The 21,533-nt window shown below is 35.5% G+C and overlaps 1 protein-coding gene across 2 annotated transcripts in view; it reads right to left on the bottom strand.

The window, feature by feature from the left end:
* Positions 1-1,547: 1,547 nt before the first annotated feature.
* Positions 1,548-21,533, bottom strand: part of LOC115972981 (putative leucine-rich repeat receptor-like serine/threonine-protein kinase At2g19230) — a 40,730-nt gene continuing 20,744 nt past the window's right edge. For both annotated transcript variants that reach the window (XM_031093193.1, XM_031093194.1), the window contains 10 exons: positions 17,881-18,016; positions 16,111-16,182; positions 15,835-15,906; positions 15,666-15,746; positions 15,175-15,329; positions 11,759-11,964; positions 11,488-11,614; positions 5,703-5,765; positions 5,402-5,591; positions 1,548-2,133 (listed from right to left, as the gene is read on the bottom strand). In XM_031093193.1, coding sequence (XP_030949053.1) covers positions 1,710-2,133; positions 5,402-5,591; positions 5,703-5,765; positions 11,488-11,614; positions 11,759-11,964; positions 15,175-15,329; positions 15,666-15,746; positions 15,835-15,906; positions 16,111-16,182; positions 17,881-18,016 — 1,526 coding nt within the window. In that variant the 3' untranslated portion in view covers positions 1,548-1,709. The remainder of the gene's footprint in view (positions 2,134-5,401; positions 5,592-5,702; positions 5,766-11,487; positions 11,615-11,758; positions 11,965-15,174; positions 15,330-15,665; positions 15,747-15,834; positions 15,907-16,110; positions 16,183-17,880; positions 18,017-21,533) is intronic.

The following is a 21,533-nucleotide window of genomic DNA, read 5'->3' as shown; positions in this document are numbered from 1 at the left end:
CAAGAGAGAGAGAGAGAGAGAGTGTGTTAGTAAATAGGGAGAGAAAGAGAATGACTTAAAATAAATTTTTTTTTTTTTAATTTTACCTTTTAGCTACAGTGAACCTTTTAGCTACAACGAACTGGTATTGATACCATTTTATTGTTGCTAAACATTTTAGCTTTACTACCACCAATGTAGCATGTTTTTAGTGTTTTGGGGTGCTAAAATAGCTTTTTAGCAATTTCAGCACCATCAATGTGAGTGCTTATTGTTATTCTTTACTCATGGTGGTAGTATAAAGGAAGTAATTTATGAGAGAGAGAAAAATCCAGCTATAGATAGTTTAATGGCTTAATGCCTTATTCACTAATTACTAGAATCTTGACATGGCAACAAGTGGTCTTTAACCTTTAGATCAAATATAAATCAATGGTTTAAAAATGTGTAACTCTTACATTCTTTTTAGGATCACCTTGGGGGAGGACAAAATTTTCTATGTTTTTTTATGGACAAATAATATTCCATGTTCAGCTTTAGTATTTTCTCCTATCCTTATTAGGTTTTTGTAATAGCGTACTTGTAACAAATATGAAGTTAGATAATTTGACTGTTGTGATCCATGTGTGACTAAAGTGTTAAATTGAACAAAAATTATAAGAGTTGAGTGATTTTTTTTTAATTCAACAAAAATTATAAGAGATGAGTATTTTTTTTTTTTTTTTTAAATTCAATAGTTGGAGGTGAGCCAATTTGAACCATGAATGTCTCAATTGATTAATATAAAACAATTGAACACAAACTTGTAGATGTACAATTTTTGGTTAAGTGATGTCCATATTAATTATATTTACTACTCAATTGAAGTTTGTCCGAAATGTCATCTTCCACCACTAACATGTAACTACCCTTTTTTGAGGCAAAAATTCGTAGAACAACATAATAATGGTGACAAAGGAGATCTAGCAACACAAACAATCCGAGCATAGAATTAATCAATCTTGTCATTTATGGATCTAAGTTTTTTTTTACAATTTTAGTATAGACGTGTTTTTAACTTGTTCCTTTAAAAATTAAAATTAAATAAAAATAAATAAAAAAACCTTATTCCTTTAAAATAATTTTATCTCGTCTGTGTCAAATTTTATTTTTATTTTTTCTATTGCTAAATTTACTCGTATAGTCATCATCTCTATCAAACATAAAGTAGAGCAACTCAATTGCTTGGCTGCAGAAGGATTGGAGGAGCACAGAAAATTAGCGGCCGAAACGTAGGCCAACACAATTGTCATGGACCAGCGCTCCCATTAATGAGCACCTTAAATATATAATACAATATACATAAACAAACCATAACTCATTTCAGGAATTAGATTTAAAACGAAAAAAAAAAATTACAAGAAACCGAGTCAAACACCAAAAGAGAAAGTGCGAGAGAGACAGAACTCGTGATAGTAGGAGTTGACGGCATATATACAATAAAAATAAAAATAATAATAACATAAACTCATTCATAATAAAAATTTTACATCATTGTATCGATATGCCCATCAAAGCAACAGAAATACAAAACATTGTAAGAGATACATCATTCGTACTTAATTGAAAGAGATACAAAACATTAAACAAGAATAAAAGAAATTCTTGAACTACCAATCTAATTCTAGAAATTTCTCATATGAGCATATCGCATGGAAGGAAAACTTGACTACAAACATTTTGTTTAACAACTACCTAGCAAGGGCAGCAATATCTGATTCAAGCTCTAAGTAGGATATTTCAAGTGGAATGCTTGAAGGTGCCATATTACGCTCAGTTGCTAGGCTTGCATTAGTCATCTCCAAAGCCAAACAGTCTTTTAGTTCTGCTAATACTTGACTGATGTCTGGCCTTTGGCTTGCAATTGGTGGTATGCATGACAAGGCAATCTCCACAGCTTTCCAGGCAGAATTGGTGTGGAATTTTCCTTGTAACCTTGGATCAACAACACTTTGAATATCCCCACTTTCAATTATTGGATAAATCCAGTCAAGTATGTGAGTGTTTTTCTCAGGTCCTCTCATTATTACAGGTCGACCAGTGATTAGTTCAAACAAAACAATACCGAAGCTATAGACATCACTTTTTTTACCAAAGTTTCCAGATGCTTGATATCTGTATGTAAAACACAAGGCAATCGGATCAAGACAAGAAATACATAGCTTGATTTAATTCAATAGGTTATTACTTCCATTATATCTAGTTGCAGTTGGTGTTTTTATATAGTTGAATTTATAGATATTAGTTTTATATGTATTAGCCCAAGAAGCCCAATTATATTACTCGGCCCTAGATTCTAAACCATATATATACCCTACTGAAAATTCCCTATAGCATAGAATTGGGATTATATTAAAGATGAACTATCATATCAAGGGCTTCTTCTATGGATGTAGGCCGTTAGACCAAACCACGTAATCATTGCATTCTCTCTCTTCTCTTTATACTATTTCTTTCTCTCTTTTTAGATTTTCATAATATCTATCGTGGTATGAGCGCCATAACTCTGATTCTAAAGTGTTGTTGGGCGTTGTAGTGCAATTCTATCTTTCTCCGTGCTCTTGCCTTTGTCTTTTTTGGTCAAGCTCCACAATGCTCTAATCCTCTTTGGAATAGATCAATCATCATTACCAAAGACATTTTGTTTGTTTGTTTAGACTCTTGTAAACTTAGATTGTTTAACCTAATTAATTAACCAAATTGTTATTTAGGTTTATTATTTAAATCTAGGTTAAATACAAACAATCATATCACTAAGTACGGAAAAGTAAAAAAGACAAGCGATATAATGACCCGAGAAAACCAATAAAACCGTATAGTTTCAAGATAAAAAACTTGGGGAGGAATTAACCTAGACAATCCTCAAGGCAAAAAATTTGCTATATAGAATGGAAGTTTTACAATAGATTTTTCCCTAAATCTAATGCTACCTCTTGTCATACTTACTTGACTCAATGCAGCTTCGAATCCAAGGACTTTTCTATCTGAATTTGGTGTGCACAAACACCTCCATTTGTGACTTTGAGATCTTACTTAAAGCTTTAGATCATCAGCAGCAGTTGATCTTGTATGCAGCAACTTATCTCCACTAGTTCTTGTGATTGGATCTTCCTTTCGGTAGATGCTTGTTGAGTTAGAAGGTAACAGAACCTCACAGATCTCACAATAGTAACTCATAAAACTTCATAAGACTTTTGAAACTTGAATTAAGGTTTTCCTTTTTATATCTAGCAGTGTTGGACTCAAAACCTAAACGTTTCATGGGCTTTCGAGCCTGATTTAAAATTTGTAGAAAACGAGTTTCGATCAGTCGAATCTGTCTCTCGATTAGTCAAGCCTTGCAATTTCTGAATTCTTCTTTCTGTAGCTTGACTATTCTTGAATCTTGACTTGGATCAACTTGAGCAATGTCTAACATTGTTCTAAAACTTAAATATCTTAAACTAGACATGTTTTTGTACTCAATTTGCCAACATACATAAAATTAAAGCCTAAACATTTATTCCTAAATATTTAGAACCTAACACATTTGATGTCATTAGATGCTGATAGACTGCCATAACACCATTGTTGATATTGGAACCACCTCTGTTTTGCCCACTGCCACTGCCCTTGGGATGCTCCTTCGCTGATTTACTCAACCATGAAAGAATCACGGTCATCGAACACATCATGCCTTGTTCAAAGTTTTTGCTTTTGCTCTCACACACCCATGCATTACCACATGCCTTTTGGACTCTTCATATGCTAGTGACCTACCTCCACACACCGGCCCTCTATGCCTATGCCATTTATCAACCTCCAAAATGTGTCACATCAGTTCTATGGCCATGTCATCAACCATGTTATGAGTATAAAACTAGGGCAAAAGAGTAAACTGTATGTAGACCTATATATATCAATAATATGTTATATGTTAGGGTTAATTTTAATAACCCAATACATATGTTTTCTCTAAAACAAACCACATTTGCCATGTTAACACCAATGCCACATTAGTTATTCCACGTTAGCATTCATGTGTCACCTCAGCTTCCGCATCAGCCTATCTTCTCAGGTCATCATGCTATGTCAGGAATCTAGTCAAGTTGGGTTGAACTGAATATTTGACCTTACCCAAACTGAACTCGAATCGGTTTGATGGGTGGACTACTTGATCAATTCAAATTTGGATCTTTGAACTAGATTGGATAGTTGAGTTTTGGTTTAAAAAAGACTATGGACTAACTTTGATAGTTGACTTTCAATTTGAGTTTGACTAGTGACCACAGTTGACATTTTACAACCAAATGTGTCCCACTTTGTTTTTTGCTTAGATTCTAATTTTTATTTTTTTAATAACGGGGAACCTCACCAAGGGAGGACCTTTTGGACCTACCACTAGGGAATAAACCATAGATATATGATCCCAACTGCCAGAAATGTGTATCAAGTGATCCAGGGGTACTCCTAGTGAAAATCAAACCTAGGATGTCTGAATTCATAACTCATCCCAAGCCTTCAACCACTGGACTCACTTTGTTTCCTCATTTGAGGCTCCCAAGCCTCAGATCAGTAAAATAATAATAATGAAATTTGACCTTTTGCTCATTGAGTTCACCATCTATGATATTCATCAACTCATTCACATGCTTCATCACAACACTATTTCGTTGCCAATGGCCCTCAAGCTATAACAGCTCCTCCTTGGTCATTGATGCAGCCTTCTTAGGCCCTTATTGTCTTTTGGCATTCATTAATCTTTGTTGTTTGCTCTCAATTTGCATGTTCATTGTCTGATCCATATGTGATTGTCTTCATGGTCATCTTCAAGGCATCTTTATCTTCACAAGTTACATTCCAAACCCAAGATGACATGTTGAGTTTGAGAGAGAGGGGGAGGGGGGGGGGGGGGGGGGGGGGGGATGGGTTAGAGATATTAATGAGTATTAACCTAAGAGGCCCAATTATCTTACTCAGCCCATGTACGCCTAACCCTAGCTCCTAATCCCTATATATAGGCTGCTTAGGGTTCACTGTAACATAAAATTGAGATTATAGTGAAGAGTCGTCAAGGGCTTCCTTTGTGGACATTGACTGTAAGGCTAAATTACATAATCCTTGTGTTTTCTCTCACTCTGTGTCTCTCTTCCATCTTTACGCTTTCTTTCTCTCTTCAAAGAATCTATCAGTTGATTACTTTAATTATAAGTAATAGCTTTTGGCATCCTGATGCTTTGACAACTCCCACCGGTGAAAATACTGAGTAATATCACCTTGTAACAATTTTTGTCTGTTCTCAAATCCCATTAGAACATATGTAAAAGATACTGAAATACAATCCAACTCCAACATAAAAAAAGAAAATAAAAAAGTATATCAACCAGTAAGTATAAACACTTACTCTGGATCAAGGTATCCTAATGTGCCAGCTGGGCAAGTTGACACATGAGAGTCACTTTCAGTTGCAAAGATTCTAGACAACCCAAAATCAGCTATCTTGGCTTGCATATGTCCAGTCAATAAAATGTTGGAAGTTTTCAAATCTCTATGAATTATAGGCGGCTTGCAACCATTATGAAGATACTCTAACCCTACAACTCCACCAACAATCCATCATTAAGTCTAAGTAATAATTTATATAAAAAAAAAAAATCCAAAATGTATTAAAGATCAATAGTAATGTAATCAATTTGTTTGCGAACCATGTGCTGCATCCACTGCAATATTAAGCCTCTCATTCCAAGTCATCACATTTGTGTTTTTCACTACAGGAAAAATATATGAATATAACTGTCAGTTGGGTTCTATTGGAAAAGGTATTGTTTTGCAAATTCAAGGCATAAGAAATTATAATTGTAAGATGTTCATCAAACATATGCATTCCTAATCCAAATAGTATGAAATAGCAATAGCAATTCAGTTGTATAAAGCTTATACTAGCTAGTTGGTACCTCACCCATCCCCCCGTTTTGTCTGTTTTAATTGGTCGGATGATCAGAAATTTCAAATTGTTGTATCGTGAAAAGATTAGCTGGACCTTTGATTAATTCTTAGGCATTTTAACCTACCTTCTCTCTCTCTCTCTCCACATCTTAATGTTGAAGTGGGCCGTGTGTGGCTTGAATTGCCACAAGCCCACGTCCACCTAAGTCGGTCACTATTGACCAAATCCTATTTGTAATAGGAAATTTTACTCCATCCGACTTTGACATATATATAAATATATATATTAGGTTTTTTTGAAGTAGTGTAGCCGTGAGATTATAGAGAGTAATTCCAATTAACCTAGTTAGCAGCCGCATGAGAGAAAATAGAGAAAAGAGAGGCAGCCAGCTTCTATTCTTATTTTTCTGTGAGAGAGTGCTAGGGTCTAATTGGGATTTGGGTTTCTTGAGAGTGTTCTTGTGCACTATTGTATTTTCCCTGATAATTGTGAAATCCCTGTAACTCCGTGGACGTAGGCAAATTGCCGAACCACGTAAATATTGTCTTGTGCGTGTGATTGTTTTCTTTGGCGTGTGTTTTCTCTATTTGTTTTGTTTCTCACAGGTTGGGATTTTGATTAAATTCCCTACAACTGGTATCAGAGCCTAGGGTTAGGTTTGAGTGGGAGCAATGGTAGAGGAAGCAGGAAAGGCGTCTGGAATAGAAAAGTTTGATGGCACAGACTTCGCGTATTGGAGGATGCAGATTGTAGATTATCTCTATGGGAGGAAATTGCATCTGCCTCTTTTGGGGACAAAACCTGAGGCTATGAAGGCTGAGGAATGGGCTCTTCTTGACAAGCAGGTACTAGGAGTTATTAGGTTAACTCTGTCTAGGTCTGTTGCACGCAATGTTGTAAAGGAGAAGACCACAGCAGATCTGATGAAGGCTTTGTCTGGTATGTATGAAAAGCCGTCAGCAAACAATAAGGTGCACTTGATGAAGAAACTGTTCAATCTGAAGATGGCAGAGAATGTATCAGTAGCACAACATCTGAATGAATTTAATACTATCACAAATCAATTGTCGTCTGTAGAAATTGATTTTGATGATGAGATTCGTGCTCTGATCGTCTTGGCTTCTTTGCTAAACAGTTGGGAGGCAATGAGGATGGCAGTAAGCAATTCTACAGGAAAGGAAAAACTCAAGTACAATGATATACGAGATTTAATTCTGACTGAGGAGATTCGCAGAAGAGATGCAGGTGAATCCTCAGGATCTGGTTCTGCCCTAAACCTTGAGACAAGAGGCAGAGGTAATAACAGAAATTCAAATCGGGGCAGATCAAAATCCAGAAATTCTAATCGGAATAGAAGTTAATCTAGATCAGGCTAACAAGTACAATGCTGGAATTGTGGGAAAACAGGTCACTTTAGGAATCAATGCAAAAGTCCTAAGAAGAAGAATGAAGATGATTCTGCTAATGCTGTAACAGAAGAGGTACAGGATGCATTACTTCTTGCAGTAGACAGTCCACTTGATAATTGGGTTTTGGATTTAGGAGCTTCGTTTCATAACACTCCACACCGAGAAATCATACAGAATTATGTTGCAGGTGATTTTGGGAAGGTGTATTTGGCTGATGGTTCAGCCTTGGATGTTGTGGGTATGGGAGATGTTCGAATATTGTTGCCCAATGGGTCTGTTTGGTTACTGGAGAAGATTCGACATATTCCTGACCTAAGGAGGAATCTGATTTCTGTTGGACAACTTGATGATGAAAGACATGCAATACTATTTGTTGGTGGTACTTGGAAGGTTACAAAGGGAGCTAGGGTATTGACTCGTGGAAAGAAAACTGGTACTCTGTACATGACCTCAAGTCCAAGAGACACAATTGCAGTTGCTGATGCAAGTACTGATATAAGCCTATGGCACCGCAGACTTGGTCACATGAGTGAGAAAGGGATGAAGATGCTGCTGTCAAAAGGAAAACTACCAGAATTGAAGTCCATTGATTTTGACATGTGTGAAAGTTGCATCTTAGGGAAGCAGAAAAGGGTGAGCTTCTTGAAAACTGGCAGGACACCGAAGGCTGAAAAATTGGAATTAGTACATACTGATTTGTGGGGACCTTCTCCAGTTGCATCCCTTGGAGGTTCAAGGTACTACATCACTTTCATTGATGACTCAAGTAGAAAGATATGGGTTTATTTTCTGAAAAATAAATCTGATGTATTTGAAACTTTTAAGAAGTGGAAGGCCATGGTTGAGATAGAAACAAGTTTGAAAGTAAAATGTTTGAGGTCAGATAATGGAAGAGAGTACATAGATGGAGGGTTCAGTGAGTATTGTGCTACACAGGGAATTAGGATGGAGAAGACCATTCCTGTGACACCACAGCAGAATGGTGTGGCTGAGCGCATGAACAGAACTCTCAATGAGCGTGCTAGGAGTATGAGGTTGCATGCTGGACTACCAAAAACTTTTTGGGCTGATGCTGTTAGCACTGCAGCTAACCTGATAAACCAAGGACCTTCAGTTCCCAGGGAGTTCAGACTTCCTGAGGAGGTTTGGAGCGGTAAAGAGGTAAAGTTTTCACACTTAAAAGTTTTTGATTGTGTTTCTTATGTTCATATTGATTCTGATGCTCGTAGTAAACTTGATGCAAAATTTAAAATATGTTTTTTCATTGGCTATGGTGATGAGAAATTTGGCTATAGGTTTTGGGATGAACAAAACAGGAAAATCATCAGAAGTAGAAATGTGATATTTAATGAACAGGTTATGTACAAAGACAGGTCAACTGTAGTGTCAGATATTACAGGGATAGATCAAAAGAAATCTGAGTTTGTCAACTTAGATGAATTGACTGAAGGTACTGTCCAGAAAAGGGATGAAGAAGACAAGGAGAATGTAAATTCACAATTAGATTTGAGTACATCTGTAGCTGAAATCCGCAGATCTTCCAGAAACATTAGACCTCCACAGCGTTATTCACCCACTCTAAATTATCTCCTGTTGACTGATGGTGGTGAGCCAGAGTGTTATGATGAAGTCTTGCAAGATGAGAATTCAAGCAAGTGGGAGTTAGCCATGAAGGATGAGATGGATTCCTTGTTGGGGAATCAGACATGGGAACTGACTGAATTGCCAGTAGGAAAGAAGGTTTTGCACAACAAGTGGGTATACAAAATAAAGAATGAGCATGATGGTAGCAAACGTTACAAGGCCAGATTAGTTGTTAAAGGGTTCCAGCAGAAGGAAGGCATTGACTACACAGAGATATTTTCTCCAGTTGTGAAGATGTCAACAATCAGACTAGTACTAGGAATGGTGGCTGCAGAAAACTTACATCTTGAGTAGTTAGATGTGAAGACAGCATTCCTTCATGGTGACTTGGAGGAAGATCTTTACATGATTCAGCCAGAAGGATTCATTACTCAAGGACAAGAGAATTTAGTTTGCAAACTAAGAAAGAGCTTGTATGGCCTAAAATAAGCTCCTAGACAGTGGTACAGGAAATTTGACAGTTTTATGCATAGAATTGGGTTCAAGAGATGTGAAACTGATCACTGTTGCTATGTTAAGTCTTTTGACAATTCTTACATCATATTACTGTTGTATGTGGATGATATGCTTATTGCAGGGTCTAGCATTGAAGAGATTAATAATCTGAAGAAGCAATTGTCCAAACAGTTTTCAATGAAGGATTTGGGAGCTGCAAAGCAAATCCTTGGTATGAGAATCATTAGAGACAAGGCTAATGATACATTGAAACTTTCACAGTCAGAGTATGTGAAGAAAGTTCTCAGCAGGTTCAACATGAATGAAGCTAAACCAGTGAGCACACCCTTGGGTAGTCATTTCAAACTAAGTAAAGAACAATCACCAAAGACAGAAGAAGAAATGGACCATATGAGCAAGGTGCCTTATGCCTCAGCTATTGGCAGCTTGATGTATGCTATGGTGTGTACACGGCCAGACATTGCACATGCAGTGGGAGTTGTGAGCAGATTCATGAGTAGGCTTGGAAAGCAGCATTGGGAGGCAGTCAAGTGGATTCTGAGATATCTGAAGGGTTCATCAGATACATGTCTTTGCTTCACAGGTGCAAGTTTGAAACTGCAGGGTTATGTAGATGCTGATTTTGCTGGTGATATTGATAGTAGAAAGAGTACTACAGGGTTTGTTTTCACTCTGGGTGGTACAGCTATATCATGGGCTTCAAATCTACAGAAGATTGTTACTTTGTCTACTACAGAAGCTGAGTATGTTGCAGCAACTGAAGCTGGAAAGGAGATGATTTGGCTACATGGTTTCTTAGATGAATTGGGTAAGAAGCAGGAGATGGGCATTCTACACAGTGACAGTCAGAGTGCAATCTTTCTTGCCAAAAATTCGGCTTTTCATTCAAAGTCGAAGCACATACAGACAAAATACCACTTTATCCGTTACCTTGTTGAAGATAAGCTGGTAATGCTTGAGAAGATTTGTGGATCTAAGAACCCGACAGACATGTTGACTAAGGGTGTCACTATTGAGAAGTTGAAGCTGTGCGCAGCTTCAATTGGTCTTCTAGCTTGAGGACAGGAGGATGAGTTGCAGGGATGAGGGATTGTGTTATGGAGGATTGTGGCTAATGTTTGCAGCTTGTGAGCCCTTAAGGGCTAAGGTGGAGCTGATGGAGGAGTTTGCTCGTGTAGCTTGATCAATTCAAGCCAAGGTGGAGATTTGTTGAAGTGGGCCGTGTGTGGCTTGAATTGCCACAAGCCCACGTCCACCTAAGTCGGTCACTATTGACCAAATCCTATTTGTAATAGGAAATTTTACTCCAGCCGACTTTGACATATATATAAATATATATATTAGGTTTTTTTGAAGTAGTGTAGCCGTGAGATTATAGAGAGTAATTCCAATTAACCTAGTTAGCAGCCGCATGAGAGAAAATAGAGAAAAGAGAGGCAGCCAACTTCTATTCTTATTTTTTCTATGAGAGAGTGCTAGGGTATAATTGGGATTTGGGTTTCTTGAGAGTGTTCTTGTGCACTATTGTATTTTCCCTGATAATTGTGAAATCCCTATAACTCTGTGGACGTAGGCAAATTGCCGAACCACGTAAATATTGTCTTGTGCGTGTGATTGTTTTCTTTGGCGTGTGTTTTCTCTATTTTTTTTGTTTCTCACAGGTTAGGATTTTGATTAAATTCCCTACACTTAATATGTTTATTTGCTGCATAGGTGTTTCACTATGGGGTGGGGGAAGTCCTAGTTTCATTTTCATAAGAAGTTATCATTTTCACGCTAAAAGCAGGCCAAATGGGACTACCTACTGGAAATTATTTGGCAAGCATTTGATATGAGTAGCACCTAGTTTGGTGGTTTGCTCTTACTAAAAGCCAACCAAGTGCAGTTATGGAACTCAATCCAGGTCTTGCCCTATATTAAAAATCATGCTTTTGATATGATAAAGGTAACCTATGATGAGTCATAGGAATACAAGATGAAGAGCGCTCTTCATCCTGTATTCCTATGACTCATCATAGGTTAAATGGTAAATACCTGATAAATGCTGGTGCAAATCGCCATTTTCCATATACTCATATAAGAGGGCCTTCTGGTCATCCTCGTCGCAGTATCCAACAAGAGAAACCAAGTTTCTATGATGAACAATCATCAAGAGTTGTACCTATATTTCAAACCAGTTCTTCAGTTTAGTTGGATGAAAATCTTTAGTTGCTGTCTCATGTAATTATAGATTCACAGCTTCAATTAAAAAAAAAAAAAAAAAAAATCAAGCAATTCAGAAACAGGCTGCAATTTTCTATATTACCTCAACTTGAAATTCCTTATAGCCTTGCTTTGATGAAGGAGAGAGCAATTTAACGGCTACTCGAGCTTCATCTTTCAATTTACCAAGGTACACTTTACCAAATCCTCCTCCTCCAATGATGGTTTCGAAGTTATTAGTAATGTTCATAACCTCAGAGTAGCTATACCGTTGATCCTTTGATCTGATATTGGATTTGGTAACTATACCTACAGCAAGGAAGATTTTCAATAAAACTATCAAAACAATGTTTTAGAGTTGCGTGAGAAAATGCAGAGTCTATGTTCTAAATCTCTTATGTTTGTGTCCTCAAATCTATTTTATCTCACATGTTATTGTTACTAGGATTAAATATGGAGTCCACTTATCCTAGGTTGGGGATGCCAGTAAATGCTCACGCTTGTGGCCCCAAATCTATACACAGTAACAGTTTACCATATTTAGGTTAAGGTTTCTCAACATGTATTGTCCGTGGTAAAGCTAGAGGAAGTCTTGAATTGCATGTTTGTCTGCATCTTTTGCATTTTAGCATGAGTTCCCCATTGAAATTTTGTATTAATTTTTTTCAGAATAATAAATTTTATAATCAAATATTTTTTAATTAGTCACACTATACTCAAACAGAATGCAGAAATGAGTTTTCTACAGAAGAGAAGTTTTATTAGTAATTAGAACATTGCACACAGACACACTTTGTTAAACATATTAATCACTCTTCATTTGCACTATTGCTTTTTATTTCACTTACACATTTTCCCAATTAGTAGGAAGCCTTATATATATACCATACAAAAGAGACAGGCTTCCTAAACTTACCAGAACTACTTGCAAAAGGTTGAATATTTAAAGATACAAAGTCAACAAAGCAACTATTTCTCATTTAGATAGGGTTGTAAATGAGTCGAGTATTATAGTTCAAAATTGTTAGTTTTATTTTATTCTGAACACATGTCAAGCTTGAGCTCATCGGCAAACTAGATTACATATCTCAGCTTAGTCCATTTTCTTGTCGAACAAGTTTTCACTTGTTCGCGAGCTACTTGATTAATTTGTTCTTTTCCCATATATAATAATTAAAGACCCAAACTAAAATGTTTTATCTCTTCACAAATACGTGCTAATAATTAAATTCAGCAAACCTATATTGTTAAAAATCATATATAATTTTTAATACAAAATGGATTATTTATATTCTCAATAAATTATAAATAATAATTTAAGATCTTATAAACTTATTTACAAACTTACTATATCCAATTTCAAGTTTATAAAAATATATATACATGTATGCATATGAATATGTATTATTATATAAAGGAAAAGCATACAAACATGTTCTCATGTTGTAAATCAAAGGTTTTTGGTACTTTACCTCTTGGGTTTGGTATCAAACCCTCAGCAAAACTCAATGCCATGGAAATGGATCTACCACCACTCTTATGAATATGAACTATTATATATGTACTCACCAAAAAAACCCTAATGGAATAGGTTTCCTACATGAGCGCCTATCTAGGAATCCTTATAGGCCCAAATGCCAACATTTTATATATTAGATGAAATTATTAAATTCACCATTTCCTAACAATTTGAAATTTTTAGATAATTTGTAATTTATCATGGTATGAGGAATTGGGTTCAATCCTCTGTCTCCAAATTACCTCTCATTTAATAAATAAATAAATAAATAAAAACAAAGTTTTAGGCCCCACTTAAGGGCAGCTCAGGTGGACCACACAGGAGTGTTAGATTAAATGACCAAATTAATTATTTCCTAACAGTTCAAGCTTTTAGGGCAATCAATTTTATCAATGTATACTTAAATCAAGCTTTAGACCTATGAGTTTGTACATGAATGCATTATTATGTTTGAGCTTAACTCATTTAATAGTCCAAGTCTAAACTGAGGCATGAGCTTGGCTCATATGCTAAATATATGAATATAAACAAGTTTTTCCCTAGTTGAGTTTGACTTGTTCATAAAATACTTGGTTCATTTAAATCCCATCATCTAACATGTTATGCCCAAGTTGCTTATGTATTCCTAAGCCATTGAATGCCAAAGACAACCATCCGCCCACTAAAGTGAGATGTTATCCCTATCTTATTTTGTAGCTACTCTAAAGACATGCAAACACAAAATAGCACACATGCAAAATGCTTCAAGAACAAAGCATTGACCTATTGAGCTAACTCTTACATAGTCCCCATCAACACCAACTACTTTCTCATGGCGTTGAGCTGCCATCAAAATTTGGAGAACTTCAAGATAGATTATCCCTTCATGAATATAACTGCTATATGTTCTTGAATATAACCTTTTAGTATATTTTCTCAAATAAAATGATGATGTACCTCAACTACTTCGTCCAAGAACGAAACACATTCTGTGCTGCCAACTTTATTCTCTACTTTATTTGTTGAGAGAGACATTGTTGGTTGTCGATAGCTACACCAAGATATTGTCCCCAACTAGAATTGAACATATATCCAGTTGTGGAATTATGTGTTGAAATATCTCCAGTACAATCAGCAGTGGAAAAACCAACTTCATAAAGAATCCCTAGACTAGATAATATCCTTAACATATTGTAGGATGCGTCAAACTTTTTCCAAATGTGGCTTGCTAGGATACTACATAAACTACCTTACTATCCCAATTATATAAGCAATATTTGGTCATGACAACGCTTAGTAGATTAAACTACCCAGTACTTTATTTTTGTTTTGTGGTATGATTGTGTCCATCATAAACTGAATTAGGCCTCTGCATAATTGGCTTAATTAATCAAGTTGGTAAATTTGGCTTAAAATTAATCAGCCAAGGTCTAAATTCCTAACACAGCCTTTTTCAGAAAGATCACTTATGTTTAGGTAGGCAATATCTTATATGGGAAGCTATCCCCATCCAAGGAAAGAATGCAATGCAGTAGTGCACGCCATTAATATGATAACCCTATGCATTCAATCTTGGGATCTTATATAACTTCTAGAATTCTTGCCAACCTGCCATGGATGTAGTCATTATTGTTATTAATATTTTTTTATCAGTCCAGTAAAAAAGGCAACAACAGTTGAAGAACACTACCCACTGACACAATAAAGCTACTTAGAGCACCACCGAATCATGAATTCATACCAAAGCATTGCATGAAGAGAAATGAGTGCATTTACCCCTTGTTCACATGTTGAAGTGGTATGTGGATGTATTTATTATTGTCGATCAATTGCATAATATTGCCATCACGACTGTGTCGTGTGGTTGGTCACAATTGCCTCTGGTGAGAATTAAACAATGTTCGTTTTACTTTCATAACCATCTTAAAGGCGTTGGTGTATCACAGGAAAATAAGACTGGCTAGGATTGGGTACTGCATTTTTTCTAAACGACATCACTAGCAATTACAAGAAAGAAATACCTCCATGTCTTTTCTGTTTATAGATAGCCAGACCACTAAAGATGAACAGAAGGAGCAGGACTGCTGCGGACAATGCAACAACTGGAATAACAAACTCCTTTTTCTTCCTTCTCTTGCATGCAACTGACTGACAAGGATCTGGATTTTCATTCACCCTTGCATAGAGTGAATCAAGGTAGTATGCCATGGTAAGTAAGTTATTAAACATTAATGTTGCTGTCTTTATACAATAAAAATTGATATTGGAAGAATAAATGAGATACTCCTAAGATTTTACGTACATATAAGTGAAGAAGTATATATATATATATATATATAGTTTTTTTCTAGTATTAGGCACACAAAAGTAGTTATATATAAAAGGAAGAGAGAGAGAAAAAAAAAAAAAAAAAAAAAAAAAAAAAAAAAAAAAAAAAAAAAAAACAATAGAAAATGACCAAGTGAAATTAGAATTAAGAAGCAAAAGGAATTATGAAGGAAGATAAGATAACCTCAATGCCAACTTCCCATCCCTATACTTCTGCAGAAGATCCTCAGGAATTGAACCTGTGAACTTGTTCCCACGCAAATCACTGAAGAGACAGTGTTAGGCAGATGACCTCAATCTCCCTACACGAAAATTTACGTTTGCAATACCATGATCAAATCTCAAAAACTTACAGAGTGTTCAAATTTGGCAGTTGTGCCAAAAATTCTGGCAGCGGCCCAGTTAAGTTATTGTATGACAAATCCCTGAAAGAAGAGTTAGCAAGATCTTTAGAAAACATATACAGAAATGTTAAGTTAAAGAATAGTTTTCTGTTCTTGAAACCTGATACTGAACTTGCATATAGCACAATTGTATAGGTGGTGTTGCTCGAACAGCTAGTATCTAGCTAGTACAATTGTATAGTAACCAAATGCAACATATCAACCACAATTCAAATTAGGACTCACAAGGACTGTATTGCTTTAAGATTCGAGAATGAAGTTGCAATCTTCCCAGTCAAATTGCTTGAGCTCAAGTTCCTGTTTGTCATTATGAAAAAAGGAAGAGGAGTTGAATTTTTGGTAGATAATATGCAATCCAAATAAAATTAATCTCGTGCAATTAGTCAGCACCCATGGACGAAGGGAGGTGTTATGTGGTTGAACATTCGCTTTGTTTGTTTTGATGTAAAATATTTTCAGAAAAATATTTTCCTATTTTACTATGTTTGTTTTGCAGTAAAATATTTAGGCAAAAGTAAAAATTTTCAGTCAACCAAATCAACTAGGCAAATTTATGTAAAATATTTTACACTTAAAAATTTTGGTAAAACATTTTACATTTTCTTTCAAGCTCTCACCCAAACACTTCCTCAGACCTCACCCCTTAGTCCCTCTCACGCTCTTTCCCTTCTCATTCTCAAGTTCTTCCTCCCCACAAACCAGAGCCACCTAGCCACTCTCAGTTTCGTTGGCACCACTCATCTCTGGTAGCTCTCATCACCGGCTCCACCTCTGCCATCATCGCCTGACTCCCCTCCACACCTCCACCGACTGAGTTTGGTTCAACCACTCAAACCCACCGATTCTTTTTTCGATCTGACCATACACCAGCTCTTACTCCACCGATTCTCTTACCACCATCACACTGGCTCTACCTCCACCTTCATCAACTCACCCACTAGTTCTCATATCTAGTTTTTTTTTTTTGACCACTACATGAGTTTATTGATTTGGGCTTTTTGGCTGGTTTTATGGGTTGTGGTGGGTGGCTAGGTATTTGAGTTGCAATGGGTGGCTGAGATGTTTGTAGGTCCGTTGATGGCTAAGGTTTTAGGTTGCTGGAATGGTTTGTGGGCTATGGTGAGGACTGGGTTTGTGGGTTATGGTGGGTGGGTGGCCGGCTTTGGCCTCTCTTTTTTTGTTTTTCATTCTCCAATTTGTGGATTTGAGTGGTCAATGGAGTGTCGGGGTGGTGGTGGGTGTGATTGTGGCGATCTAGTGGTGATTTGGGTGGTGGTGGTTTGGTTTTGTGAGATTGTCTTTTTTTTTTTTTGAGCTAAAACAATAGAAAGTCTTTATTTAACTGAAGAAATTACATGTAAAACTAGTAACTAACAACCACATGGAGTGGTGTTTCCAGAGAAAGCACTGAAATACAATGGAAAACCCAACCCTAGAAACATTATACATAGCCTGTTCAAACTTGTGTAGCCATTAGTTGTTGATATTCCTTAAAAAAAAACCATTGACACCCTCAAGGAATATGTTTGGTGGACCTGGACTTACTCAAAATTGTTTTGTGAGATTGTTAAAATTCTTTTAAAATATACTTTTTTTTTTTTTTTTTTTTTTTGCATTTTCAAGAATACAAACCAAACATGGTAAAATGAAAACATTTTCAATAAAATATTTTACATGTAAAATATTTTACCTTTGCAAATATTTTACGTCGAAACAAACAAAGCGTGACATCACAAACAAGTAAATTCAGTTAAATATCATAAAGCATGACATTACTTTTGGTCCACTCTATTATTGTGTGTGAAAGGAATCTGTTCCAATATCCCATTTCCTAAAATGACGCATCATAGTTCATATCAGTTTATACAATGGTCCATTTTATTTTTATGTGATGCCTACAAGTTAAAGAGGATACTTTTCCCTTCAGATGATATATTGATTGGAATTTCACAGCAAGCCTGAACACAAGTTATGATGTTTTGGAAATGCACTTACACTGATATAATACTTGGAATAGAATAGTTGTAACTGCAGTGCAAACCATCCCATGAGTATTCCCTCGGGACACATGGATCGCCTTGCCAGTTTCTAGTCAACTTGTACAGTGTCTTGATTTCCATTATGGCTTCAACTATTATTTTTAATGGAAAACAAGAATTTATAGATGATTATTCGAAAAGAGAGTGGGAAAGAGAAGCATAAGTTTGAAATACAAAATCATATAGAAATATGAAAAGTAAAAGCTAGTTCCAAATTTGCAGCAGTTGAACACATGCCTTTGCAGAGATGATGAATTGTCTGAATGTAGCTTGTATGATTAGCAAAGCAAATTACCAGCGGTTGCAAATACTATGGTTTTCTTTTGTTGATAAGTACAGTTTCAGATACTATGGTGGCAAGTAACAACGCAACTTATGATACAATTTCAATTCATCATATTTGTAAAATAACTTGGAGATTTCTATTATAATTAATTAAATTTCCACTAAAGTATTGAGAATTAAGTAAAATTAAAACCAAATCTTGAAAGAATATGCTGGATTACATACCATGGAGGGTACAATAGAGTCAAAAAGCAAGTTATTATTTAGGGATTTTGATGATCTGACTACTTTGATTTCAAATTGAAGGTTGATATATGAAATCCAATTGTAGGTTTGAACATTTATTTGGTGGGGTGATCAACGTTTTTGAAAAATTATATTTTAGAGTTGCAATTAACAGGGGATCTTACCTTAATTTGGTGTTTTTGTACATCAAAGCTAAGGAATTCAAAATGGACAGTAGTTATATGGAATTGAAGATCCAAATCGACTTTTAACACATTCTTAAGGTTAGTTACATATTAATTTAATAAGCTTAATGGTTATTAGTGAAAAAAAAAAAATAGTATTAGAGGATTTTGGAGTTAAGAGATATTTTACATAAAGTGATAGCATAAGTGTAAGATTATATATATCATAATTAGGCAGTATTATGTTTCTTTGGTTTAGGCTCCAAAGATCTTTCTAACTCCTTGTGCGAGATTGTTTTGCTTATTTGGTTTAAGTGGTTAAGGTAAGTAAAATTTTACCCATCATGCTCTTATTTATTCCTTCTTTGTAAAACCTTGAGTTAGTCAATGCGTATCATTTCATGTCTACCTATTCGTTGTTGTCCTCAAGAATTATTTGTAGGTTCGGGATGAACTATAGACCTAAACATCTTATGTTCATCCCCAATAGGAGTTCTCTTAGATTCCTTGATACACGGTTCTGGCGGTTGGGGTCGTGTATCTACGGTTTACTTCCCAGGGTGGATCCAAAAGACCCTACCTTAGTGAGATTCCATGTCATAAAATATATGTGGGTGTTTGTGCGTTCTGCATTTTATCATTATTCCTAGATTTTTATGTTTCTTTTGAAACATTCTTTTGCATTGCGAACAAACCTAAATATGTTTTATTTTAAGTAATGGATAAACTACTCTTTCTTGATTATAGCTCATAAATGATTTCAAGGACCATGTTCATAGAGGCAATGCATGGACTGTGACAGGGATTATGTTGTTCTTATATATGGTGTTGTGGAGGATATGTTGGTGGTGGTTGAGAAGGTTATACATGACCCTTTCATGGAACTAATACATAGGACATTCTTCTGCTTGTGAGGCCCAATAAACAAGACATGAAGTTATTATATCTTATTTTTTTGGTTATATTATTATATCCTTCATTGGATTCCTGTTTTGGTTATGTGGTTATGAATTTATATGTTCTTCTTCTTCATTTTTTCCCTTGATAATTTGACAATGACAATGAGGGAGGGGGGATCTGGACTTTGGATGTTTCCGTTCGAGACACTCGAAAGTGCTAGTTGAGCTACCGGGCTCCTTCTTCTTCTTCATTATTCATTTTAATATTAGATATCATTATTTCTTTAGTTTTAAATTTTTTACTTTAATCGGTAACTAAATCTTTGCACCCTGGTCTTTGAGTTACCTCTACAACTTTTGTATCCATTTATTTTCCAACTCTTTTATACCTACCTCATTGTACAAGCGAGTCACTTTGTACTTTTTTTTATCAGTAATAAAATATTTTATTGAAAAACAGAATAAAAGTACAACAAAAAAAAAATTCCCTGGAACACAGGGAGTGAACAAGGGAAGCAAAAATCTACCCAAAACTGCATAAATCTTGGAAATCCAAAATAGAGGGTATGGCAAGGCCATTCAAAGCAGTCTTCTATTCAAATAAAAATAAAAGGAAAATGTGCTTCAACTCAATGATAAAACACTCCTCCCCTTCAAAGATTCTATTGTTCCGCTCTCTATATACTCCACATAATACACTGCGGAATAACATCCCAAACAGGTGTTGCTCTATGTCTCCCAACACCTCCATGGCAGCAAGCAAGCAACTCAACTACTGGTTTAGGCATAACCCAAGAGATACCAAACAAGCTAAACACAAATGACCACAAGTCGGAGGCAAAAGGAAAAATGAATGAGGTGGTGGTCCACCGATTCCCAATCATTTTTTACAGGTCAAATTTTACTTAGTGTGCATTTGAATACCATTTATTTTGCTAAAAACAATAAAAAAATTTAAAAAAAAAATTTTCCAATTACTGTTCATTTGCCTTGATGCACTGTTCATGGTCGATGCAGACGCCAAAGCAAACCAAACAGAGCCTTAATGGTCTATATAGCTCAATTATGCATTATTATCATTATTTTTCAAATTAATTGTCTAGGTTTATAATCTTAAGGATCATTTAAGACGTGCATATTATGGCCTATAGGTTGACTCTTAGTTGAGATTTTGAGGGCTTAATTAATTTTAGAGAATTTTTCTTTGTTTTCTAGAAGTTTAAATATTATTAGGAAAAGTATACAAAACCCCCATGCGGCTTCTCCATAAAATATAGAAAACCTAACATTTTGACTGTAACGTTAACCTCCTTGTTGTATTGTTTTGTTTTTAAAATATTAGTTGTACACACTAACCCCTGGGCTTTTTCAATGTAACACAAAACCCCCCCTATGGTTTTGCTTTATGTGAAAATTTAAAACCGCATTTTCACATAAAACAATCCAACAAGGCACAAGCGGTTTTGAGTTACACTTACCACAAGGGGATTAAGTGTTACACTCAAACCCCTCCACCCTCTCTCAAAGAAAATTGTTACATTCAAAATCTAAAAATAAAAAAACTAAACTCAAGGGTGTTCAGTGTTTAAGGGAAAACTAAATTGTGGGTTTTGTATATTTTTTCCAATATTATTTTGGGAGTTTACTATACCAAAGATTATTTTTTGAATGTTGTTAATGTTTTATCTTGAGAAGTCTATATATTATTGATGATTATTATGTGATTGGAATTGTTGGGAAAATTAACCAATTAATACAACATTCAGCGGAATTGCCTAAATTTATTTAAAACAGAGATTTCATATTTTGATTTTAATATCGAGGTTCGGATTTAAAAATTCCGGGCATTTTAGACATACAGAATCACAGATTTTATTTTATTTTTTGGTGTGTAGAAGAATCACAGATTTCGTTGATAGATAGCAATCTATCGAAAAGGGGTAAAAGTATGATGGCTCTGATAAAAGTTTTATAACAAGAATTTCCCAACTTCAACCACTACACTATAAATTTGC

This window comes from Quercus lobata, unplaced genomic scaffold (assembly GCF_001633185.2).
Source record: "Quercus lobata isolate SW786 unplaced genomic scaffold, ValleyOak3.0 Primary Assembly Scq3eQI_1866, whole genome shotgun sequence".
In the NCBI taxonomy this organism is placed as follows: Eukaryota; Viridiplantae; Streptophyta; class Magnoliopsida; order Fagales; family Fagaceae; genus Quercus; species Quercus lobata.
The sequence above is the reverse complement of the archived record's forward strand: the minus strand, read 5'-3'. Positions and strand labels throughout refer to the sequence as shown.